At 36.0% G+C, this 27,460-nt stretch overlaps 2 protein-coding genes across 6 annotated transcripts in view; one reads left to right on the top strand and one right to left on the bottom strand.

Moving 5' to 3' along the window:
* Positions 1–7,412: 7,412 nt before the first annotated feature.
* Positions 7,413–27,460, top strand: part of LOC149539648 (uncharacterized) — a 112,884-nt gene continuing 92,836 nt past the window's right edge. For 2 of the 5 annotated variants that reach the window (XM_089799281.1, XM_089799282.1), the window contains exons 1-5: positions 7,434–8,243; positions 8,333–8,404; positions 8,583–8,642; positions 9,120–9,184; positions 9,416–9,524. In XM_089799281.1, the coding sequence (XP_089655407.1) occupies positions 8,093–8,243; positions 8,333–8,404; positions 8,583–8,642; positions 9,120–9,154 (318 nt within the window). In that variant the 5' untranslated portion in view covers positions 7,434–8,092 and the 3' untranslated portion in view covers positions 9,155–9,184; positions 9,416–9,524. Of the gene's footprint in view, positions 8,244–8,332; positions 8,405–8,582; positions 8,643–9,092; positions 9,185–9,415; positions 9,525–11,676; positions 11,990–27,460 lie in introns of those variants that run through there. The other 3 variants (XM_089799285.1, XM_089799283.1, XM_089799284.1) reach the window with 3 other exon arrangements.
* LOC149539650 (uncharacterized) lies at positions 24,020–24,502 on the bottom strand. The gene has a single exon (XM_089802603.1). It carries the CDS (start codon positions 24,500–24,502, stop codon positions 24,020–24,022), a length of 483 nt encoding a protein of 160 aa, XP_089658729.1.

Here is a 27,460-nt window from a genome sequence, read left to right as displayed (position 1 = left end):
GGAATTTATTTTTTTCAATTGTTATGTTGTATTTTGGATATGTTCATGCTGCATTTTGAATGGGGCAACAACATCGTATCCTTTGAAATTCAATGGAACTCAACAATCTTTGGGGTCTCTCTTGATGGGTACTCAGGTAATCATTTGATTGTTTTAAGTTTTTTTTGCAATTGTTGGTCGATATTGAAAAATTGATCTACAAATGAATGTGCTCAAGTCCTTAATTGCACGCAAGTTAGGAGGATCATTTTTGCATTCTATGCAATCACTATACTGTTACCTTATTTTTCTCACATTTTTCCTTTTGTTCCTTAGAGTTGGAGATATTTTTGTCAAGCTTTTGCTTTTCTCAGGGATGATCCATTCTTCTCACTCAGATTATGAAGCCACCAAGTGCTAAATAGAGGATAGCATGCATGATAGTAGGCCCATTTAAACTTATCTTTTTCATGCACTTTAAATTTGTTAATTATGTTGCGGCTAGTTGTTATGTCTCTTTTGAATGTATTGGATAGTCTATTCGATACAAGTGACAATTTCTAATGTCTACTATAGAATTTCAATATTGTTGAAAATAATATAGAGACAACAATGCCTTTCTAAATTTCTTAACCTGTTTACAATTTATCTGATGCATGTAAGAGTTGTTCTATTTTGTAAGATATTTGTTGAAGTCTCTTAATTAAATCAATGTAATATTTAGCCTGTAGCCTTTTACATTTTCAACTCTTCTTTCAATTCATGTTGTTAGTTGTTCTAATTCATGACCATTCTTTTTTATTGCATTTTAATCCATCTTTACAGTTTTTCTTCATATTTGTTGCTATTATTTTTGTCTTATAATTGCTAACTAGGAGAAAAATGTATCACTATTTGTAAATGAGTAGTTCGTAACGTGGGTTAAATTCAAACAAAATGTGCATTGGTGGCTAAGGCATTTTTGAAATAGATACATCAAATACATTAAGCAGGCATGGAAGTGAGCATGTACCACCTACTTTGTTGACGAAGGTTGTCAAGTTTTCCTATGTGATAATATATGTTAATTTAAGTGAAGTTGATTGTTATCATTTTAATACATCTTTATTTGTGTCACACTGAGAGTGGGTATGATGTATTTTTCTTTAGTTGTGTAGCAATCTTTTCATGGAGTCTTTCCAATAAAATGTAAGCATGCTATCTTGCTTTAAATGATATTGTTGAGTTTAGGCATGAATTCAAATTTGGATTCGAGGTTAGGTCAAAGCCAAAGCTTCTTATTACCATTTCCAAAGTATGTTGTAACAGAGATGAATTTATTTTGAAATTGATTACCTTATCTGACATTAGCCTTAGGAATTTTTTGAAATTGATTATCTTAGCACACACATATGTGTTGTTTTGTGCAACTTGATCATGGTTCCTTGACATGCATTTCTGTTGGCCCAATTTTACAATTTCTTGTCACGTCACCCTTGTCTACATTAGGGGGGTGAGTTCTTTGGTTGTTTCTTATGCTTCCTTGGTTTGATGGAGTGAGCTATGTATTTAGTATTTGTTCCTATGTACTAGGCGGGTGCAATGGTTGGGTACCTATGCATTTTAGTGAGATGGATCATTTACCATATAGAGACTTTTCTTTTCATTCCTGCTTTAGTTTTATCCTTTCATGTTCAATTGATCAACTCCTCGGGTTTTGGTGTTCCATGCCATCTATATCTTTGAGTTTAGTTGTTTGCCTTTGTGTGCCTCTTGATTTGAGTAGTGTCTTTTGAGGGCCCTCATGCAGATTATAGTCTTCTCTACCTATTCAAGTTCTATTTTAGTGGAGGTTCTTCAAATCAACAGTTACTTTTGACATATCTTTGCAGCTTCTACATGCTTCAGTGGTGTTCTACATGATCATCTTTTGTTCCTATATTCTAGTACATTCCCTATTTTGGAGGCTTCTTCCATCCTTCATTCATTCTTTCAACATTCTTTCCATGTCTTTTTTGAGTTTGGTTTTTCCCATGTGGTTTTCTCTATTTTTCCTCTTTTCAGAGACTTGGTTGTGCTTGGGTACCTCATCAAGCCTTTGTTTCTAGGACCCAAATCTACTTTTAGTAGTAGTTTCTAGGTTTTTAGCTACTCCCCAAGTTTATCTCAAGGGGGGGTGTTAGAGTGATAAAGCATTTTCTTATTAATTAAATCATATTTTATTTGATTAATAAGTCATTTGTTATCTCTAGTTTATTAAGCTAAACTTTGGGTATATAATAATATATTCTTTTATTAATTATATTCATGCAACCTAAGTTAGTTACCTTTTAGGGTTTTTATCTCCTTTTATAAGGATTAATCTAGCTTTGTAATATTCATTCGTTCAATACAATTGTAATATAATTTTTGCACATCAAGAATGTTTCATCCTCTAGGGATCTGTGAATTCCAAACTCCATAGATTTTTCTTCTCTCTTTTTGTGACAGGTGTTTGCATAAAGGTGATTCTTGGGAGTTGTGGGGTTAAACTTTAATCAACTTCAACATCATGATAATAAAAGGGTTGCACTTAATGCTAGTAATGTTTTAAACTCAAGAGGTAAGAAGAAAAAAAATGATCCACAACCAAAGAAACTTTAAGGCGTGACTCAAATTGAACTATATAAAATTTTTGTGGATGATTCAATGTTAACAATTATTGGCATCAACTAGAGATATTTTGAAAAATGCAAACATTGGTATGTAAAAATTAACAAGGAAAATATCTTCAATCGTTGTAAAATTCATGTTCAATTTTGTTATTATCATGATGTCGCAGGAATGCGATATTGATATGTGACCTCAAACAATAAAGGATTTTATAACATATATGTTTATTAAGCCACCTAATGAGCAATTATTTCTTTTAAATGTGTGATGTGTTTTTCAAGTATATTTAATATATATGGTAACCTTTCAATGTTAGGTGAATATTTGCATGAGAATATAGGAAATAATTTTGGGAAAAATTAGGTGATGTGATTTGTTTTAAAAATGTTGTGAATACATTATATGTTGGAAAGGTTGAAAGAGGATACAATCAAATCATTGAATAATTTAATATATGTGCATTTATCAATAAATTTAAGAGTAAGATTGTACCCAAATATGTGAAACATTCCCAATATGCTTGATGGCTTTATGGGTGACTTTGCATATGCAAGAACATATTTTGAGTTGGTAGTATACTTTTAAAAGATAACTTTGTAAAGAATTACATTAATGGACCATAAGAAGATATCCAATTCTAGTATTATAATTTAGCAAAAGTAGTTATTTTTGTTCATATTGTATATTGGTGTGCACTAATCTAATACATAAGAGAGTATAAATGACATACCATTTGTATGATTGATAATTGATTGCACTCATTAGGGTTTGTTTAGTATTGATTCGAAACATTTTATGACAATTTAAAGGAAAGAGAAATTGATGCAACTCAAGGTAGGAGAATCCCCAAAGGAGATGTCCAAACCTTGCAACAATGAGTCACACTATGGAAATACAAAAGGATGTAACTAAAACAACACTATTATTATTAGAAAGTATCTCATTACATCAGATCAATGTCAAAAAAGTCAGGATGTAAGGCCTTCCTGATTACGTCCACTACAAAGAAAATCAAACTCAGATCTACCTCATGATCCCTTAGGACCCAAGAGTTAGTCTCTACTAGCCCCCCTTCCTCTCTAATGATTCCAAGTCACCCTATTACATTTCATTTATACACAACCTTCAATAGGTCAGCCCATAGAGAATCATTTTTCCTACTAACGAGAAAATGTGTTACAATAGCTAGAACAACCCTAAAGACAAGATCAACAATTGATCACACAAGAGCATAGAGATGCACAAGGCAACCCATAGGTCCACACATGATCCAATAATCACTACAAAGAGTCTCAAACCATGCACTTGATTCATGCATTATGCAATGAATTTTCCTTCATGGCTATAAGTTCTCATGAAGAACACATTACTCAAGGGAAAAAGACCAATAAATTAACTAATAAGAATCTAAATAATGTGTGATAATATAAGAATGATCCTCACTAGGTCCACGATAAGCCATAAAAATTGCACAAGCTAAAACACATAATTGATGAACTACACATTAGACAATCCAAATTGGATAACACGAACAAAAGAATGAATCTTCTACCAAAATAATGCAAGATCACCAAGAACCTAAGATGCTCTTGCATTATACACCTCAAGAAAAATTGATGTTTCATAAGAAGGAATTATGAACATCTTGCAAGATTTGAAACATGAATCCCATGCTCATTTGTGATCCACAAGTCTTCTTCATATGCAATCTCAACTTTATATTTTCTACACTTCTTTAGGTTCAAAAGATAATTTTGTCTAGCATTCCCTTCGAATTTCTCATCAACAACAGACAATTGATCCTTATTGCCATCATTGTCTTTTGTGCAACATACTTAACCCTATTACGAACCTTTTTTTGTATGCTCTCACCACTTTGATTCATCAAAACCTATCACCAAACATTTCCACAAGATCCTTCTATATTCTAGTATTAGCTTCACAATGATGTCCCACTCTCATCATTGTCATCGTCCCCTGAACTAATAAGGTCAATGATGCCAACTTTGCCTTAAAATCCTCAAGTTCACCACAAATATCCTTCTCTCTATCAGTCTCTTTTTCTTTTAGAGTCTCGTGCTTGAATTTTCCAGTGGGGAAAATCCTAATGACTTTGCATCTACCATCCTTTTTTTCCTACAAAGCTAACAACTTATGATTGGAACCTCCTTGTCTGACCACATAAGTGTTAGAATGACCTTCAATAACTCATGGCTATCAAATTTTCATTGTCTTCCCAACGACATGTGAAAAACATCTCTATATGCAATACATCACACAATATCGCGTCATAATAAGCTCCAATCTTGAGACTAATTAGGCATTGCTCATCTACCCTAGCCCTAGAATGATTTTGTAAGCAACTAACTAGATAAGGACTTGGATGTCTTCTCCTTTCCAACTCTAGTTCACTAACCATTTCCTTAGAAACAAAGTTGGAAGAATTTCCACCATCAACAATAACATTACATACCTTCTCCTTACACTCACATTTGGTCTTGAACAAGTTTCTTCTTTACATTGGTTCTCCAACATATGTAGAAACCCTTCTATCAATAAGTACTTCACCTTCTTCAAAAATGTTCAATGTATTAATTTTCTCTATCCAAATGTGCAATACTTCTCTTAGGATACCAAAAATCCCTATGGCATGTTTTACCACACTAAAAATAAGTTCCCTTGAATTTACTTCTTCTTCTTTGTCCACCATTGTAACCCTTATTGGTTTGATTGTTGCCAGATCCTTCACTGGTCTCCTTAGGAATATCCACCATATTACTCCTAGAAGATGATGTACTAGCTCTACCACTCCTATTATGGTTACTCTATATGCTTTCAAATCTCTTATTAACTTCTCTTCAATCCTTTATGCCATCTAATAAACATCACCAATTGTTGTCATCCAAATTGTAAGTAATTCCCCTTGAACAATAGGACTCAAACCAAAGATGTACCTAACAACCTTTTCCTTATCAACTTTAGAATGGAGAACCCTAATAATGACCCTATAGAACTCCTCAATATACCCTTGTACTTTTAAACCATCCTATCCCATTTAGAAATCTATTTTTTCCGAGTCTCTTGTTCCTTTCCAATTGAAATTCTCTCCACCAAATAATTGCATGACCTTATAACATGTTCTTTGAAAAATGAACCTGATCAAGATTCTTCACTTCTTCATAGTCAAAGTATTCTCCCATATCATTAATCCAATTAAGCAAATCTTCTAGTTTAAGGCTACAAACAAATGTAGAAACTTCAAATTTAGGTCTCTTTCCTATATTAGACATAGCTTTCAAAATTTGGGATCTCTGTAATCTTCAATAGCTTCTTCTACCCGTCCTTCTTAGAATCTTCATCACTATCTTGATCAACTTGTGTTGTAGTTCTCCTTTACAATTCATATTGTAAAGCTTGTATTTGCCTCTTCGAAGCCCTTAAACTTTCATCAACAATACCTCTAACTCTACTTGGAGGCATCTTTATTTCCTTGGAATCCTATGTGCAAATCCTCTACAATGTGGGCCAGGTCCACACCTTGCTACCAAACAACACATCAAAATAGGGTTCACAACATGATCTTTTCTTTGATACCACTTGATGCAACTCAAGGTAGCAGAATCCCCAAAGGAGATGTCCAAACCTTGCATCAATGAGTCACACAATAGAAACACACAAAGATACAACTAAAATAAGATTTTTTTAAATCAAAAATTATCTTATTGCATCAAATCAATGTCAAACATGTTCGGTTGTAAGGCCTTCCCAGTTACAACCATTACAAAGGAAATCAAACTGAGATCTTCCTCATGCTCCCTCATAACTCGAGAGACAACCTCTACTAGCCCTCCCTTCCTATCTCATTATTTGAGGACTCCCTATTACATTTCATTTATACACAACCTTCAACAAGTTGATACAAAAAGAACCACTTTTCCTAATAACAAGAAAACACGTTACAACAACTAGAACAACCCTAAAGACAAGATCAATAGTTGATCACACAAATACATGGAGATGTGTATTCCAACCCATCGGTCCACACATGATCCAAGAATTATCATGAAGAGTCTCAAACCATTACAAACTTAATTCATGCATCGCACAACAATTTTTTTTTCATCACTCCAAGTTCCTATGAAGAACATATTACCTAAGAGAAAAAAACCAATAACTTAGCCAATAAGAATCCATTATGTGCAACCATAGAAGAATGATCCTCACTAGGTCCATAATAAGCCTCCAAAATCACACAAGCTAAAACACACGAGCCATGAACTGCAAACTCAACCATCCAAATTGGCTAACATGAACAAAAGAACAAAACTTCAATAAAATGATGCAAGATTGCCGAGAACCTAAGATGCTCCTCCATCGAAAATTCTAATCGGTGTGTCAAGTAAATGACATTTATTTAGGAGTTCTTAATCTAACACTAGGACTATATGGACTAGGGGATCTTACATGCTTTTTAAAGATAATTTTGTATTGTAGGTGATTAGGAAACAAAAGATACACTGATCAACTTGACACAGTAAATGAAGAACTAAGCTAGATCACATGTTTGCTTACTGTGTTTAACATGACAATTGATATTAACATGTTATACTAAATTCTATTAAGATGACATTTTTAGAATAACATTAAATATTTAGATGATCTTATTCATTTAGAAAAAATATTTTACTAATAAAATTTGGCTAAGTTATAATGATAATTTTTGCTAAATTACAATGATAAAATTTGATTCGACTTAAATTGAAATACATTTTATCCCATTTTAGTGTAATTTGAATATTTTGTAAAATTCCGGAAAATAAATAAACATCTGTAAGACTTAGGGAGACTGCAGTGGAGCCGAGCGAACCCCAAACGGTATTGAAATCACAGCTAAGCAAATCGATGATAGATGGAATGCTGTTTACTCTCTTACCGTTTAAGAAAGAGGTTTGATACATGGAATGCTCAGTTTAAAGTAAAAAAAAACGTGATTGATTTTTTTTCTTGTTACCGTTTAAAAACGATGCTTGGATTTTTTTATCAGCGGTGGTCAAACCAGAGCCACCGGATTGGAGAAAATCAAGGGCATACATGGAATGATCTTTTTAAAAAGCATGTATTGATTTTTCTCGTTAATGCTTTAAAAAGATGCATGGAGTTTTTTCTCAACGGTACTCAAACCAGAGCCATCGGATGAGAACAAATCATGGGCATACATGGAATTATCGTTTTTTTTCATATAGCCGTTTAAGAAAGTACCATTTTACTTCTATATATGGGCAGTTTCTTTGGAAACATGGTACATTGTTCCCTATTCAATTTTTTTGGGTTTTATTTGCCTTCTATTGTCATTCTGGCATGGCCATGCCTCCTTTTATGTTTTTGTTTCTTTTTCGTTTTTAGATTTTTATTTTCAATTATTCTACTGTATTTTGGATATGTTCATGCTGCATTTTGAATGGGGCAACCGTGAGGGAATGCTATGCATCCTCGCAAGTGGGATGATATTAGCAATTGCAGTTGCATTTCCATTTTTATTTCCCCTGATATGCAAGGAGGAATCAGCAGCATCGTATCCTTTGAAATTCAATGGAGCTCAGCAATCTTTGGGGTCTCTCTTGACGGGTACTCAGGTAATCAGTTGGCTTTTTAAAGATTTTTTTTGCAACTGTTGGTCGATATTGAAAAATTAATCTACGAATGAATGTGCTCAATTCCTTAGGTGCACACAAGTCAGGTTGCTTTTGGCTGGCTACTCTGCAGGAGGATCATATTTCCATTCTACGCAATCGCTGTAATGTTACCTTATTTTTCTCACATTTTTCCTTTTGTTCCTTAGAGTTGGAGATATTTCTGTCAAGCTTTTGCTTTTCTCAGGGACGTTCTATTCTTCTGTTTGATGTTTTTTAAAATTATATAATACTATAGTTAAAAGGAAATTATAAGTGTTTATAAACATTGCTTGTTTTCAGTTTCTTCTCCCTTGGATTATGAAGCCACCAAGTTCTTAACAGAGGATAGCATGCATGATGGTAGGCCTATTTAAACTTATCTTTTTCATGCACTTTAAATTTGTTAATTATGCTGCGGTTAGTTCTTATGTCTCTTTTGAATGTACTGGATAGTCTATTCAGTACAAGTGACAATTTCTAATGTCTACTATGGAACCTCAATATTGTTGAAAATAATATAGAGACAACAATGCCTTTCTAAATTTCTTAACCTGTTTACAATTTATCTGATACATGCAAGAGTTGTTCTATTTTGTAAGATATTTGTTGAAGTCTCTTAATTCAATCAATCTAATATTTATCCTGTAGCCTTTTTCATTTCCAACTCTTCTTTCAATTCATGTCGTGGGGTGTTCTATTTCATGACCATTCTTTTTTATTGCATTTTAATCCATCTTTGCACTTTTTCTTCATATTTGTCTTATGAATGCTGACTAGGAGAAAAATGTATCACTATTTGTAAATGACCAGTTCGTAAGGTGGGTTGAATTCAAACAGAATGTGCATTGGTGGCTAAGGCATTTCTGAAATAGATACATCAAATACATGAAGTAGGCATGGAGGTGAGCATGTACCGCCTACTTTGTTGATAAAGGCTGTATAGTTTCCCTATGTGATAATATATGTTAATTTAAGTGAAGTTGATTGTTACCATTTTAATACATCTTTATTTGTAACAGACTGAGAGTCGGTTTGATGTATTTTTCTTCAGTTGTGCAACAATCTTTTCATGGAACCTTTCCAATAAAATGTAATCATGATCTCTTGCTTTAAATGATATTGTTGAGTTTTAGGCATCAATTCAAATTTGGGTTGGAGGTTGGGTCAAAGCCAGAGCTTCTTATTACCATTTCCAAAGTATATTGTAACACAGATGGACTTCTCATCTGCAATGGGTGCAAGGTATTCTTCCCTCACTGCCATCATCAAAGATAATTTCATGTTTGCAATGCATTTATTTATAAGGTTTTGAAGTTTAAAATTGCTAAATTTTGTCTTTGCATACCTTTTGAGAATATTGGAGTTTAAAAAACGCAATCTGTCCACTGCACATACTTTCATTTTCTATGGTCACATTTTGGTAGCCTCTCTCAACTATTAGACTTTAACATTTTTCCTATACTCGTGGATCCTATTTACTGATTAATCAAGGTTCAAATCAGTGGAAACTTTACTGATTTAGTAGAATGGAAAGTTTTGTTGCTCATAAAAATTAGAGGGATATGACTGGCTGTTTACATTAGATTCTAGAAAACATGCCTTTATAACTATTGTGAAACATTTGTTGGTTGCCTGCCACGTGACATTCTCATTAATACCTACACCACATTATTTAGTATTTACTATCATATTTGTGTAGATATTCATATTAGTTCAGCGATCAATCTATGTCACCTGAGAGAGTCAGTCTTGTGTAGTTCAATTTTGTCCACACAAAGAGACACTAGAAATAAGCAAAAATGTGATCTGACAATGTATTTATAGGAGTGTGTTTTTAGAGCTCACGAATGTATTACTTATTGGATTTATTATTAATAATTCCTCAGGTCTAAGGTTAATATAAATTATGATATTTCTTATCAACCTATTAGTTGGCATTGATTTCCCACAGTCTATTAGATAGTATGCATAAGCTTCTAGTTTAAACTGTGTATTGGCAAAAACAAATCATGCACAGTTTAAACCAGAAGCTTATGTATATGCTATAATGTCAAATCATTTTAGCATGTGAGACTAGCACAATATTTAACATAGATATATGGTAGCCATGGAGCTTGTATATTACATGGTTTATCATACAGCTCTTGTATGTCACGGTGATCTTGTTAATTTCATCTTTTTGTGATCCAACTTTATTAACCATTCATACTAAGGTCACAGAATTTTTTAGTTGTGATCTTGATACAAAAGTTCCTTACCAAATGACCTTCAATCTGACTATCACATAAAAATATGCGTAAACTTTTATAAGCTAGTGTCGGTTTCTGAGTCAATGTTATGTCAAGAAGTCAATGCAACGAGATGGAGGGAGACATCTGGTAATTGTTCTATTATTTACATAGGTGGCCAAAATAATGTCTGGAATCTAGAATGCAGATTAACTGGCCCACTACGTCTTTCCTGAATGTGCTGGATAGTCCATTCAATACAAGTGACAATTTCTAATATCTAGTACATAACCTCAGTGTTGTTGACAACAATATAGAAACAATAACGCCTTTCTAAATCTACTAGCCTGTTTGCAATTTGTCTGGTGCAAGCAAGAGTTGTTCTGTTGTGCAATTCAATCAATTTAGTTTTTGGCATGTATCTTTTTGCATTTCCAAGCTCTTCTTTCATTCATGTTGTAGGGTGTTGTTTTCTTTAAGTTTCCTTCTATTTGTCTTGCCTTATGAATATTGGCTAGGAGAAAGGCTGTTTGAAAATGGCCAGTTCATAGGGCAGGTTAAATTTAAACAGTGGCTTTAAGGCATTCATGAAATAAATAAATACACCAATTTAATGAAGAAGCAACAAGGTCTTCAAGATAAATAATGTTTATTGCAATAAGTACACCTAAAGACATTATGGCATTCAAACTTTTAATTGTAATATGTAGATATTCTTCCTATAAACAAGTCACTGGCACTATACCTGTTGCTTGAGAAACAAACTAAGACAGTACATGGAAGTGGGGGTGTACCAACTTCTTTGTTGATGTGGATTCCATATATGATAATCTATGTATTTAAGTAAAACTGATTGTAGTCATTTTAATACATCTTGATTTTTAACAGAGTGAGCGTGGGATTGATGTATTTTTCTTTTGATGTGGACTATTGAATATCCATACATGAAAATATATGTATTCAAGTGAAATTGATCGTTTTATCAGTTTTATTCATCTTGATTTGTAACAAAGTGAGAGTAGGCTTGATGTATATTTGTTTTGTTGTGGACTATCTACTTTTCATATGTGATAATATACCTACTTAAGTGAAACTGATTATTTTATCATGTTATTACATCTTGATTTTTACTAAGTGAGTAGGTTTGATGATATTGTTGAGTTCAGGCATCTATTCAAAATTGGGTTGGAGGTTGGGTTGATTCCATAATTCCTTATTGCTATTCCCAAAGTATACAAGTTATTGTTCCTTCTCCTTACTACAATCATGAAATATAACTTCATGTTTTCATACATTTTTAAAGTTTTGAAGTTACAAATTGTTAAATTCTGTTTTTGCATACTTTTTAAAGATATGTAGTATCAATAATATTATCTGTAGACTCTGCATCTTTTGGTAGCTTCTCTCAACTATTAAGCTTTGACATGTATTCATGGATCCTAATTATTGATTAATCAAGGTTAAAATTAGTGGAAACTTTATTGATTTCGTAGAATGGAAAGTATTTCAAGATGTTGGTTGTTTTGTTGCTCTCAAAAATTGGAGGGATGTGACTGGTTGTTTATAGTAAATTCTAGAAATCATGTCTCCAGAGATGGAAGTAGAGGATCATGTATATATATCTTTAACAGGCTATAATAATTTAGAACTATTGCAAAGCATTTTCTGGTTTCTTGCTATGGGACATTCCATAAATACGTACACCATATTATTTACTATCATATTTGTGTAGATGTTCATATCAGTTCAATCTACTACACCTGAGAGGGCTATGATTTTAGAACTCAGAAATGTATTACTTATTTGTTATGCTGAGGCCTAAACATGTAATAGCTTTAACTGAACACCCTTTTTATCTTATTAAGGATTGATTTTTTTCTTTGGCCAACAGTGAATCTACGAAATGGAGCTCAGTGTACCTAGAAACTCTTAGGTTAAATCTTGTTAGAATCCATCTGTGTTGTTTCCTAGGGCTGTGTTAATTGTCAATTAAACATGAAATAATAGGCAGATGACTGGCTGTTTGCAGAATGGAGTTAACTTAGGGAAGAAGTGAATGCATAATTCAATGTTTGAGAAGTGAGAATTCTTTAAACAGGTTTTGTTTAATTCATGATACACTTGATCAGGGTACAAGATATCTTTGATCGCCCACACAAAGAGACACTAGTTTTTGTAGGAGTGCATGATTTTAGATGTCAGAAATGTACTACTTATTAGTTATTTATTATACTAAAGCCTACACATGTAATAGCTTCAATTGAAGACCATTGTGCTTCTTAAGGATTGATTTTTTTCTTTGGCCAAGAATGAATCTCCGAGTTGGAGCTCAGCATACCTAGAACTCTAAGGTTAAATCATGTTAGAATCCATCTCTGTGTTGCTTCCTAGAGCTGTGTTAATTATCAATTAAACATGAAATAATAGGCATGTGACTGGCTGTTTTTCAGAATGAAATGGGAAGTGAGAATTCTTTAACCAGGTTTTAATTAATTCATGATACACTTGATCAGGGTGAAAGTATCAACGGCATCAATGATACTAGCCTCTAGGATACTAGCCATAGACTCTTGAACAATTTGTTAGTACTTTATAAGGAAAATTGTACATGCAAAAAACATTGAATGAATTAAACATTAGACTCCTAATCCCTCTGTTTTGGGATCTCTGATTAACATTTTAACTTGGTAGAGAACCCACCTCTAACCAAGTCTTTGATATATGAATATGTTTGACCACTACAATATATATATTGTCCCTGGGATTTTCGGTCCCTCCCTGGGATCTAATCTATGAGTTTCTTATAGTTAAGCATCATACCTCTGTTTGGAAATATTTACTCCAGCCTTTATTTATTCCAGCCTTTCCCCTGATCCCTTCCAATTAGTTTTAACTATTTGATCTGCGATTGAATCGTGGAGATTCCCTCTTATATGTTGCGGTGCTTTTCTCTGAGTTTTCCTTTTGCTAAGTGTAATCTCTGTACATATATTGTCCTTTGGATCACGTTAAGTTTTGGTGTCTTGAGATTTGTTTTGCGTATTCTGTAGATTGTGTTGATCGTACTGGTCATACACACAATATTAGATTTGTTTTCGGTCAGTGGAGGGCGTAGATACTATGCGACCCTTCTCTTGCAAGCACTCATCTTTATTTATAATGTATATGTCGCTTACTCTCGTCTGGACACACTCCCTCGATCTCACCTGTCTGTTACCCATGTGGATAGAGATTGGATTGTGACTAACGTGGTTTACTCGCTTGGCCTTATTTAATTAGTTTGTTTGTTTTTGGATATTGTAAAACTGAATATTCGCTGCAATACTTGGATAGCGGTGTGTGTGTTCCTTCCGTCCACTTCTTCGTTTTTTTGATGCCCAAGACACAAGATCCTCCTTCGATACTTATACCCCTCGAATGTGGATGGACGTTTCGTTTGGAGTAAATGATTGGTTTGGTAAGATGCTATTCAGTAATGTTTAGAAGGATAGAAAAGTCTTTTATTATATGATAAATATATTACAAGTCTTGAATTATATTATAAATATATTATAATATAGTAATATGTTACTCCTTATTAATGTTTATTTGTTTTAAACATTTATTATTTTATAATTAAAATAATACATACATTGCCTGTACCCCTACTCGCTTCTGCTATTCCGAGGGTGATGGTGAGCTTTCTTCCTATCATGATCGGTCATACTTTTGCCAAACTTTATGCCACTGCTCTAAACACCATGTTATCTAGAGAGCTTGACAGGCTGGTTTTCATGCTAATTATCAGACTATGGATCACATCTTCATGACGAGGGCTATAATTGAGGAGGCTAGGCATCGCTTTCAGAAAGTCTACTGCTATTTTGTGGATTTCCATAAGGCTTTTGATTATGTTCCTAGGATGGCCTTATTTCAAAGACTTAGAGAGATTAAGATCTCATATATGCTGTTGATTGCTATTATGAGACTGTACGAGAGGGTGACAGGTAGGCTCAGGACTCTAGAGGTATTTTCTGTTCCGATTCAGAGCACCATTGGAGTGAAGCGGGGTTGCCCTCTTTCGCCCTCTTTCGCCTACTCTGTTTGGATTGTATATCGATGAGCTCGAGGATTTCCTTGTGAACTCATTGAATCCTGGTGACGGGGGCTATTTGCATTAGGTTTTGATCTCCATTCTCTTTTTTACCGATGATGTTGTTCTCTTGGCCTCTTCTCCTTGGAGTTTACAGCGACTTCTTGATGGTCTGGCTTCTTTTTGTGATCAGCGTTAGCTCATGGTCAATCTAGCTAATACTCATGTTATGATCTTTAAGTACTTAAAGACCTCTCATCTTCATTTCTTTCTTCAGGGGCAAGAGATTGAGATCACGTCTTCTTACACGTATCTCAAGGTAAAGTTTTCAGGACCCCGCTTCAGTTTGAGACTGGATATTCAGACCAGAATTAGTAAGGGCATGGGGTCTCTGGCCATGATTGAGAGATAGTGTTTTAGACATCATTTATAGGACATTTCATCCAAGCTGTCCCTCTTGGACGACTCGGTTAGACTGATTGTTCTTTACGGCTTGGTGGTTTGGGGGCCTTCTCTTCTTGCTTCTGATTAGGCCTCTATTGAGCATGTTCAGACGTTGCTTTTGGCGCATCATTAGGTGTCACAGATTCACCCCCCACAACATTGTCTTAGCTAGTTGAGTTTGGTGCTCATCCTTTTAGACTTGCGGCCATTTTGGACTTGATTTGGTTTCTCCATCGGCTTCATGGATTTATGGATTCTGAGGTTGACCGTCATAGATACTCTCATCTAGCATACTGTTGTTCTGTTCAGATTATGAGATCCGACACTAGCACTAGACCTCGTTGTTGGTACGCCTAGGCCACCTCTCTGTTGGGTTCGATCAGGATTGACATTGTTCGTCTTCCTCCATACCAGTTCTCGCTGGATGCTCCTACTCATTTCCTCCCCTCACACCAGGAGTTGAACGAGTATGTTAGATAGGATATTTATAGACAATACATTATCACTACTTGGAGTATTCCTCCTGGTGGATTACGTCGTAAGTTGGCCTTTTATGCAGAGCCTTTTCTTGAGATTTAGAATGGTATTATTGTGCGTCCTGCTTATCTTTATCATCGCTGGTGTCGCCCTGAAATTCTCTTTGGGCTCCTTTAGAGTTGGCTCTCATCGTCTTCGAGTCCAGATTGATCACCATATGGATAGAGAAGATCGGATTTGTAGATTGTGTACTTTGGTAGAGGTTGAGACTAAGACCCACTTCATATTCCGTTGTCCTATCTAGTACGAGATCAGAAGAATATTTTATTGTTTATTCAGAGATTGTTTCTCGCTTTTAGAGTTCTTCAGTTATGTTGACCAACGATGTCTTGCACTTTACCTTCGGGAGGCCACCTAGCTTCATGAGCATACCCTATAGGAGTCACACCTCAAGGCCATACCTTTGACTAGTTCATCACCGTCTTTTTCTCCCCCTTGTCTCCACCACGGGGTGTGAAAATGATGCAGAGAGCACAACTAAGAAGCTTCAAATGGGCTTCCCACTCTTGAAATCAACCAACTGGCTATCAAGGTTTTAGTACACTCCAACCCTCTAATGGATCATAGAAACACGCTGTCCAACTTCACCAAGAATCCAAGGACAAAGAACCAAACTTGCCCACTTTATGGGTTTTGCACCAATCTCCCACAACTAGGTCAATACTAGCAAAACACCCTAGAAGTTTGTCCCAAGGGTTCTAAGAGGTTAAATGATCTTAGGGCATCTATTTACCATAGACTACACCACTGGTTTGAATCATACGCTTGAACAAAGCCTCAAACCCCAATTTGGCCTAGTAGCCTTGTGAGCCCCTTTTAGTAGCCCTCCTGAAATGGTTTTTTGGATCTAACTTCACAAAGTTCCAAACAAGACCCAAAACAAATTAGGTTTTTGAATACCCTTTTCAAAGTTACTTCAAACTCCAAAGCATCAAGTTCTAGCCCCACTCCAGCATTCGCTTTGCTTCACAAAGCAACACAGACCTAAGTGATCAAGTTAGGCTTGGTTTACAAAGCAACCATTAGGAAACGGGGTCGTGGAAATGAACTCAATGCTCAGGAAGGTTCGGCAACACTAAATTAACTTATTTCCAAATGCTCAGCCCTTCACCAAGTCTCAAACTCTTGCCATTCCAAATCAACGAGCTATAAGAGGTTAAATCCTTCATGGTACTTGACCTAGGGCTTGATTGGAAAAATCACAAAACACATCCTCCAATCTTGAAACCTTGGAATCTGCAAAAGGACCCTACTAACTACCATTTCCCAAGTGGCCATGAAATTTCAAGCAAGGAAATTGCAGTTAGAGGCCCATTTTTGTTGTGTGCACCAAAATGCTGTCCTAAAATCCTAGTTTCACTAAAAATGCAATAACTTGAATTAGAAAACATGTAGAATGATGAGACCAGAAGCAAAAGAAAGCTGATTCAAAGATCTATCTCAAACATCCATCAGATCTGGTTTGACAGTCCATACAGTTCGTGCAGTGTGCAAACAACAGTAAAAATGACTCCAAAACTGAATTTTCTTCTTTGCAACTTCTTCCAATCTGTACATTAATGCCCTCCAGATCTCAAAAATGAGGTTTATATATCTCCTATGTCTATTTTAATGGTTATAACCCTTTTCCCACTAAGTTGCAAATTTGAGCAACTTTTACAACTTTCAACAAAGCAACTTTGCACAATAAGTGCAATTTTTACATTTTTCACTTGATTCTACTTCTAGGACTTGGAAAAGGTTCCAACATAGCTAAAACCAACTAATCCTAGGCTTTCTTGACCAAAAGCATTAAAAATCCCAAATTTGCCTAATGAGCAACTTTTGTTTATAAATTGCATAAAGTGCCTTAAGCATACAAAATTGTGTCTTTCTTTGCCAACCATGGACTTTTCATCCAAGATTTGTTTATTCTAGCCTAAGTAGGTGAAAAAAGAAAAGAAAATGGAAATATAAACCAATTACCTTGGTGCTCTACACCATACTCCCCAGGTGAAAAGAAACTCAAGTCTCTTGAGTTGGAATGTCTTCAAGTCTGCTCCCAAGCTTGATGATGTCATTCTCTGAAAGCCAACTTGCATTCTCTATTGGTTTATTTTCCCACTTGACCAAGTACTCATAATATCGTTTCCTCCTTGTCTTTTGTGTTCGCCTTTTGCCCAAAATGGCTTCAATGGTAGGTTTAGGCACTTGTGGGAGTTCTTGTAGTAAATCTGATTCTTCTTGCTGCTGCACTGCCTTAACTTCCTCATTATCCTTTGCACCCTTGAATGCATAGATATCTGCCACATTAAAGATAAGAGAGATCCCTAAATCAGTAGGCACATTTCTTCAGAATTTTGAATGGTTCTCTCTTCTTCATCATTAACTTGGTACACTTCTCCCTTGGCATTCTCTCCTTCCTTAGGTGAATCATTACTAGATCCCCTACCTGAAAATGTAAGTCCCTTCTCTTCTTATCAGCATGTGCCTTGTACTTGCTTGTTGAAAGGTCCAACTTATCTTTAACTTACTGATGGATGTCCTTCATAACCTCTGCAAAATCTTCAGCGTGTGCACTCTTCATGTGACTATCTCCCAAGTCTCTCAACTCCAAGACTTCTCTTGGATGGCCTCCATATACAATCTGAAATGGAGTGAAATTTGTACTTCTATTCATTGAATTCAGCCTGTGGAAGAACAACATCCCAAGCGACTCCATGTTCTTTGGTTAGACATCTCAGTATGTTACCGAATGACGTATTGATAACTTCAGTTTGGCCATCTAATTGGGGATGGTATGCTGAAGAAAATGACAGTTGTGTGCCTAGCCTCTTCCATAATGTTCTCCAAAAATGTCCAAGAAATTTAGAATCCTGATCTGACACAATGTTCAAAGGTAATCCACGGAGTCTAACAACTTACTCAAAGAAGATACCAGTTATGTGAGAAGCATCATGAGTTTGTTTATGAGGTAGAAAGTGAGCCATCTTAGAGAACCTGTCAACAACAACAAATATGCTATCAAATCCACTTTTAGTTCTAAGCAACCCCATGACAAAGTCCATGCTGATGGAGTCCCATGGCTTAGTGGGTGTAGGTAAAGGAGTATATAGGCCAGCATTTGATGATCTCCCTTTGGCCTTTTGACAAATAATGCAACATTCTACAAACTTCCTAATATGTGCCTGCATCTTTGGCCAATAGAAAAATCTTCTAACCTACTCTAAAGTATTATCAATGCCAAAGTGTCCTGCAAGACTCCCACAATGTTTTTCTTTGACAATGTTATCCCTAACTGATCCTTTAGGTACACAAAGTTGATTACCTTTAAATAATAATCCATCTTGTAATATAAACTCAGAAAAATCAGTATGATACCTTTTATTCATTGTTTGACAAACCTCATATGCCTCCTTGAAGTCTTCATCTACTGCATACATGTTCTTCATGGCTTCAATACCAATACTACTCACTTGAATTTCTTTTACTGTCAAATTCCTCCTGCTAAGGGCGTCTGCAACTTTCTTTGCTGTCCACTTCTTGTGTTTTATGGAGAAAGTGTAAGCTTGGATGAATTTCATTCACTTCATGTGCCTGTGGTTCAGCTTTTCCTGTCTATTCAAGAAGCTAAGAGCTTGCTTATCAGCAAAAACAATAAATTCTTTGGGCAAGAGATAATGCCTCCACTTTCTCAAGGATTGAACCAAAGCATGCATTTCTAAATCATAAGTTGAATACTTTTGTTTAGATTCATTTAGCTTTTCTCTAAGAAGGCTATAGGCCTCCCTTCTTGGCTTAACACTCCTTCTATTGCCTTGTTACTAGCATCACATTCCACTTTGAACACCTTGCGGAAATCAAGTAATGCTAAGATTGGTTGCTCTACAACTCTCCTCTTAAGATACTCAAATGACTTATTTGCCTCATTGGTCCATACAAGTTTACATTTTCTTCCCCCTTTTATAGTATCAGTAATAGGGGCACAAACACCACTAAAGTTCTTCACAAATTTTCTATAAAAACTTGCAAGACCATGAAAACTTTTTACCTTAGTAGCTGTCCTAGGTGTAGGCCAATTCAAAATTGCTTCTATCTTAGATGGATCCATTTTTAACTAATTTTTGGAAATAATGAACCCAAGGAACACCAACTCTTCTTGCAAAAATGAACACTTATCCAAATTTATCTTCAATTGCTCCTTATGTAACCTTTCAAGGACTAACTCCAAATGCTTTAGGTGCTCCTGCCTGCTCTTGCTAAAAGCAAGAATGTCATCCAGATAAACAACACAAAATTTGTTAATAAAAGGCTTTAAGACTTCATTCATAACTCTCATAAATGTGCTAGGTGCTTTAGATAGGCCAATGGCATCACAAGCCATTCATATAGTCCCTCATTTGTCTTGAAGGCTGTTTTCCATTCATCACCTTCCCTTATCCTGATTTGATGGTAACCACTCTTTAAGTCCATCTTTGAATAGTGACTTGCACCTGCAAGACAATCTAAAAGATCTTCAATTCGTGGCATGGGGAACCTATATTTGATAGTTATCTTGTTAATGGCTCTAGAATCCGTACATAGCCTCCATGTACCTTCCTTTTTAGGAGCTAGTATGGTAGGTACAGCACAAGGACTAACATTCTTCCTTATGAAGCTCCTTGGCCAATATTTCTTCAATTTGTCTTGCTAATTCTGCATTTTGTTCAAGGGTAAGCTTGTAGGCTGCCTTATTAGGTAATGTAGCCCCTGGTATGAAGTCTATGCAATGGCTTATCTCCCTTTTTGTTGGCAAACATTCTGGTTCCTTGCCTGCAACAACACTCTTATAATGTTCCAACAACTCCCTGACCTCTCTAGGTCCTACTTGATGTTCCATGCTCTTGGCTTGGGGCATAACTTTAACTTCTTTCTTAGGTTTGACTATGATGGAAAAACATGGTGTTTTATCCTCCTTAATGGTCTGCAAAAATTCTTTACCTCCTACCATCATGACACTAGTCACCCTATGGCTTCCATCATCAAGGAGTGGCCTTGTAGTGTAGGTTTCTCCATCCTTGGTTATACTATAAATGTTTTGTTTCCCATCATGCCTAGCATTTACATCATACTGCCAAGGCCTCCCTAAAAGTAAATGGCAAGCATCCATTTTAGTCACATCACATAAAATTGTATCTTTATACTCCCCAATCTGAAATTCTACACATACTTGTTCACTAATCAAGGCATGCTGCTCCTTGTTCAACCAAGACACTCTATAGGGGTAAGGATGAGGTATTGTTTGCAATCCTAACTTGTCTACCATCTCCTTAGAAGCCAAATTATTAGTTGAACCAGAATCAACAATAACTTTACAAACTTTACTGCTTACCTTGCATGTGGTTCTAAACAATGACCTTCTTTGTGGTGGCTCCTTATCAGTGGGTACTTTCAAGAGAGTTCTTTTCAGCATGAGGCACTCTCTTGTCTCTGGATCGGCTGTCTTCGCATGAGAACTTATACTTTGTACATCCTCATCTTGCAGCAAATTAATTCTTCTTTCACTTTGGCTGCTCACTGATCCTTGCTTCTCTGGACACTTAAAAGATTGGTGACCCACTTGATTGCAATTGCAACACCTTCTTGTAAAAACACTTGTTCCCCTTCCACCAAATCTGCCTCTTTGATTAGGTCTCCTTCCTCTAAAGGCACCTCTGCTGCTGCTATCATTCTTAGCCCCTTGACTGCTATTAGCTTCCCCTTGGTTTCTTGGGTAGTTTCCTCTTCCTCTACTAGTTTATTCACCTTTTCTTTTTTGTTTCTCCTCAATCTTTGTGGACTGATTCTACTGTCATCAAGGTTAGTTCATCTTGTATATTATATCTAAGCCTACTAATATACCGTGCAAGCTTTTGCTTTTCATTTTCATACAACTTAGCTCTAAGAGTCAAAGTATGAAATTTTTGAGTATAAGAACTTACATCCATGTCCTTTTGCTTGAGGTTATGCAGCCTTTTGTGGAGCATCACTTCATAGTCCTCTGGAACAAATTGCTTCATGATTTCTGCCATCATCCTCTTCTATGTGGAAATGGGTTGCTTCTCCTCTTCTATCCTTTCATTTTGGAGAAAGTTCCACCAACTTAGGGTTGGTCCCTTCAACTTGGATTTTGCCACTTTCACCCTCTGATTTGCAAGTATCTCCTCTACTTCAAAATGGTTTTCAAGAGCCTCTAACCATTCCATGCATGCCTTGGGTTCCATCTTTCCATCCAACATAGGTAAATCCCCTCTGTCTTTTCTTCCTACCTTCTATAGGGCTGCTACCATGATCTTTTGCATATTAGGCAAGTTATCTCCTTCTTCTTCTTCTTCTTCTTCAGACTCCTCATGTTCTCCTCTCCGTACTTGCCCTTTCAACTTATCAATTTCTCTTCTCATTGGTATATTTTCCTCTCTAACTGCCTTGCTCTTAGCCATTTTTGCCAACTCAATGTTGGTTATTCTCAAAGTGATATCTTCTCCTTCTGCCATTTTTTTTTCCCAAAAGATACTTAGTGGCTCTGATACCACCTAATGCAGAGAGCACAACTAAGAAGCTTCAAATGGGCTCCCCACTCTTGAAATCAACCAACTGGCTATCAAATCTTTAGCCTTATTACAAGGTTTCAGCACACTCCAATCCTCCAATGACTCAAAAAAACACGCTCTCCAACTTCACCAAGAATCTAAGGACAAAGAACCAAACTTGCCCACTTTATGGGTTTTGCACCAATCTCCCACAATTAGGTCAATACTAGGAAAACACCCTAGAAGTTTGTGCCAAGGGTTGTAAGAGGTTAAATGATCTTAGGGCGTCTATTTACTATAGACTACATCACTGGTTTGAATCATACACTTGCACAAAGCCTCAAACCCCAATTTGGCCTAGTGGCCCTGTGAGCCCGTTTTAGCCCTCCTGAAATGGTTTTTTGGATCTAACTTCACAAAGTTTCAAACAAGACCCAAAACAAATTAGGTTTTTGAATACCCTTTTCAAAGTTACTTCAAACCCCAAAGCCTTAAGTTCTAGCCCCACTCCAGCATTCCCTTTCCTTCACAAAGCAACACAAACCTAAGTGTTAGGCTTGGTTTACAAAGCAACCAGTAGGAAATGGGTTCGTGGAAATGAACTCAATGCTCAGGAAGGTTTGGCAACACTAAAATAACTTATTTCCAAATGCTCAGCCCTTCACCAAGTCCCAAACTCCTGCCATTCACAAATCAACGTGCTACAAGAGGTCAAATCTATCATGGTACTTGACCTAGGGCTTGATTGGAAAAATCACAAAACACATCCTCCAGTCTTGTAACCCTAGAATCTTCAAAAGGACCCTACTAACTACCATTTCCCAAGTGGCCATGAAATTTTAACCAAGGAAATTTCAGTTAGAGGCCCATTTTTGCTGTGTGTACCAAAATGCTGTCCTAAAAACCTTGTTTCACTAAAAATGCAATAACTTGAGTTAGAAAACACGTAGAACGATGAGACTAGAAGCAAAAGAAAGCTAATTCAAAGATCTATCTCAAACATCCATTAGATCAGGTCTGATAGTCCGTACAGTTCGTGCAACGTGCAAACAACTGTAAAAATGACTCCAAAACTGAATTATCTTCTTCGCAACTTCTTCCAATCCATACATTAATGCCCTCTAGACGTCAAAAATAAGGTATATATATCTCCTATGTCTATTTTAATGGTAACAACCAATATTTTAATAGTTATAACCCTTTTCCCACTAAGTTGCAAATTTGAGCAACTTTTACAATTTTCAACAATGTAACTTTGCACAAAAAGTGCAATTTTTACATTTTTCACTTGATTCCACTTCTAGGACTTGGAAAAGGTTCCAATATAGTTAAAACCAACTAAAAACAACTAATCCTAGGCTTTCTTGACCAAAAACATTAAAAATCCCAAATTTGCCTGATGGACAACTTTTGCTTGTAAATTGCATAAAGTGCCTTAAGCATACAAAATGGTGTCTTCTTTGACAACCATGGACTTTTCATCCAAGGTTTGTTTATTCTAGCCTAAGTAGGTGAAAAAAAAAACATGAAAACCAAAATATAAACCAAGTGCCTTGGTGCTCTGCACTAGAAAAGGCCATCCAACGCCACTCCTTCTAGATCAGTTAGACATTGTCCTAGTCTTTCTAGGCAGCGACACTCCTCCAGCGGTTCTTGGCAACGATCTATGACTTTGAAAATCGTCCATGGCTATATCCTTCTGTGACTGATTTCTTTGTACCAAGGAAGGATCCTTAGTCCTTACCTTGTGTTTCCTAGTCTTGTGTCTTGTTCTGCTTGTTCTTAGTCACCGTTTGGTGCTTTGCTTTGGCTGGCTCTTTTGTTTGTATGCTTAGTCCGATAAACCCTTGTGGTTTTTTGTTGGACATTAATATTATTATCTTATCTTATCTTATCTCCATTTATTAGGGAAAGTATATACATATATACTTATTTTGGGTTCAATACAATCCCTCTGTCCCCGATTTGCTTGTCCTCAAGCAACTTAACACTTTCTTCTCTTTCCCAAGTGGCATCTTCCTTAGACAGACCTTTCCATTTTACTAGAAAGTCTCTCACTACTCTGTTTCTCAATGGCTTTTCTCTAGTCTCAAGGATGATTTTTGGTGCTAATGTGAGTTGTCCCTCATCATCAAGAGGTGGTAATTGTGCACATGGTACAACCTGCTGCCCCAAAACCTTCTTGAGTCTGGATACATGAAAGACATTGTGAATCCGACAATTATTTGGAAGTTCTAATTCATAGGCCACTTCACCCATTCTTCTGATTACTTTATATGGTCCATAAAATCGGGGTTTGAGTTTCTTTGTCCCATTCTTCTTAATGGATGTTTGCTTATATGGTTGTAATCGTAAGAACACTAGGTCACCTTCCTCAAATGACTGTTCCACTCTCTTCTTGTCTGCATACATCTTTTGCTGATTTTCTACATGGTGCAAGTTTCCCTTTGATTCTCTCATGATGTTGATATTCTTTTGGATGAATTCTTGAGCGTTGGGTACCTTACTTTTTGAGATAGTGAATTCCTCAAATGTGGAGACTTCATAACCTTATAATGCTTTGAAGGGGATCATTCCTATAGATATGTGATATGTTGTATTCTAGCAGTGCTCTCCTAAGTGTAACCACTTGATCCATGGAGTTTGATGTCCTGTGACACATTTCCTTAGGTATCCTTATATCCATTTGTGGATGATAGACTAGGAGTGAGTGAGGTTCCGGCTAGTTTGAAGTGTTCTTGCCAAAATTGGCCAAGGAACTTGCTGTCCCAGTCACTTAATATATTCTAGGGCAACCCATGGAGATGAAAGACTTCTTTAAAAAACACTTCCGCTACTTGAGGTGCCTTATATTCTGTAGAAACTGGAAAGAAATGAGCAAATTTTGTGAGTCTGTCCATGACTGCATAGATGTTGTCTTTCCCTTGGAGTTTTGGTAGTCCACTAATGAAATCCATAGATATACTCTCCCACTTTTGATTTGGGATAGGTAGAGGTTGTAGTAATCCTATTGTATGGGATTGTTTGATCTTGTTTTGTTGACAAGTCATACACTCTTGTACATATTTTGGAATATCCTTCTTCGAGCCTTTCCATGAGTACTACCTTTCCCTTATATGTTTATATGTTTTGTAATATCCTGGATGACTGACTAAGAGATTATCATGATATTCCTTCATAATTCTTTCTTTCATTTTGGATTTTTGGGTCAAATATACCCTTTCTTTGTAAAAGATAATGTCATTTGGTACCTTCCTTCTAATACCTTGTTTGCAAATTCATCCTTGACATAATCTGCTATTATCATATCTTTCCAATTCTTGGAGATGCTAGAAATGGTGTTAATATGAGACCTTCTTGATAATGCATTTGCTACTCCATTATTAACGCTTGTAACATATTCGATAACAAAATCGTAGGCTTGAATTTTGCTTACCCACTTTTGTTGCCTGTCATTTAGATTTTTTTGATTCAAGAAGAAGCGTAGACTATTATGGTCGGTTTTGACTATGAATTTTCCACAAACCAAGTACTGATGGAATTTTGCCAAGGCGTGCATTATTGCCAACATCTTTGTCATAAATGGAATAATGTTTTTCAGCTTTTGTGAGTTTGCGGCTTTCAAAAGCTATAGGATGTTTCTTTTGCATTAGCACTGTCCCTATGCCTTCTCCTGAGGCATCACACTATAGTTCAAATGGTATGGAGAAATTTGGTATAGCAAATACTAGGCATGAGCTCATAGCAACTTTTAGTTGTTCGAAAACTTGTTGTGCTCTTCCATCCCCAGTAACAGCTCCATTCTTTGTCAAGTTTGTAAGAGGGGCTACAATTTTTGAGAACCATTTAACAAATCTTCGATAGTAACTGGATAATCCCACAAATCCTCTAAGTTGTGTGAGGCTTCTAGACTTTGGCCATTCCTTTATAGCTTTGATCTTTTCTTCATTTACACTTACTCCTTTATTGATTTTGTGTCCAAGGTAAAGTATTTCCTCAAGTCCAAACTCACACTTTGAGATCTTGGCATATAGAGATTCTCTCTCTAAAACACTTAGGACTTCCTTGATGTGTTCTAGGTGCTCCTCCTATGTCATGCTATAAAATAATAATGTCATAAAAAAATATAATAAGGAATTCTGTAGTTGTTGTCTAAAGGTATGGTTCATACAGGATTGGAAAGTTGTTGGCGCATTTGTGAGTCCAAAGGGAAGGACAAGGAATTTGGAATGTCCATAATGGCATCTGAAGGCGGTTTTTGGTACATCTTCTTTCATTCTGATTTGGTGGTATCTTGATCTTAAATCAATTTTGCAGAAATAGCAAGCTCTATGTAGTTTATCAATCCTAGAGATATGATATCTATTTTTTATAGTTTTCTTGTTTAATGCTTGATAATCGATGCACATTCTCATAGTTCCATCTATCTTTTTGACTAATACCACTGATGATGCGAATGAGTTGCTACTTGGTTGTATATGTCTCATTTCTAAGAGCTCCTTGATAGCTTTCTCTATTTCCTCTTTATATTTGTGGGGATGCCTATAAGGTGTAGTGATTACAGGTTTTGCTCCTTCCAATTCAATGGTGTGTTCAAAACCTCTTTTAGAAGGAAGTCTCGGGGGTATATCTTCAAACACCTTTTTATACTTCTTGAGGATGGATTGAATCTCCACATGGAATTTTTTTTTGTTAGTGAGATTATTATCCAAGATCATACATTGGGGCTATCATTTCTCCTTGGTCATGCTTTAATATTTTCTCCATTTTATTATAGGATACTATCTTTGCCGTTTCGTTGGGCATCCCTTTCCAGGTTATGTCTTTCATGTTTGAAGAAAATTTCCAGATTTGGTCCATCCATGATGAAACAACCTAGGGAGTTTATCCATGGCATTCCTAGGATGACATTGTTTTGTATGTTTTCTACATAAAAGTTTCTTTTAATCACACGCCCGTTAGTGGCATTTCCACTTGTGTGCCCATCTTTCTTAAAGATCTAGGGTGCCATTAGCCAACTTGACCCTAAAACCTTCAAAATCTTGAGTTTTTAGCCTTGTTTTTGCTACCAAGTGTTTGCTGATAAAGTCACGAGAGGCTCCTGTGTCCACTAGTGCAGTCCCTTGAGTATGCCTTTAATGCAGAAAGGCCTATTCTCATCCTAGGATATGACTGCCAATATTTCTTGTTCTGATTCCTCCCTTCTTGCTCTCTTATTTGCTTCTTCAATTTGGTTTACTTGTCCTCTTTTGCATCGGTGATCTCGTCCCCAATGTTGCCTACATCTAAAGCATAGTTTTTTGTGGATCAACTCTTCCCTTTGAGGGCATTTGTGTCCGGTGCTCCATGGCTTGTTACATAAATAGAATG

The sequence above is a fragment of the Cupressus sempervirens genome, chromosome 9 (genome assembly GCF_028749045.1).
Source record: "Cupressus sempervirens isolate cs-2001-9-10 chromosome 9, ASM2874904v1, whole genome shotgun sequence".
NCBI classification, from domain to species: Eukaryota; Viridiplantae; Streptophyta; class Pinopsida; order Cupressales; family Cupressaceae; genus Cupressus; species Cupressus sempervirens.
Note: the sequence above shows the minus strand (reverse complement) of the source record. Positions and strands in the feature narration are given on the sequence as shown.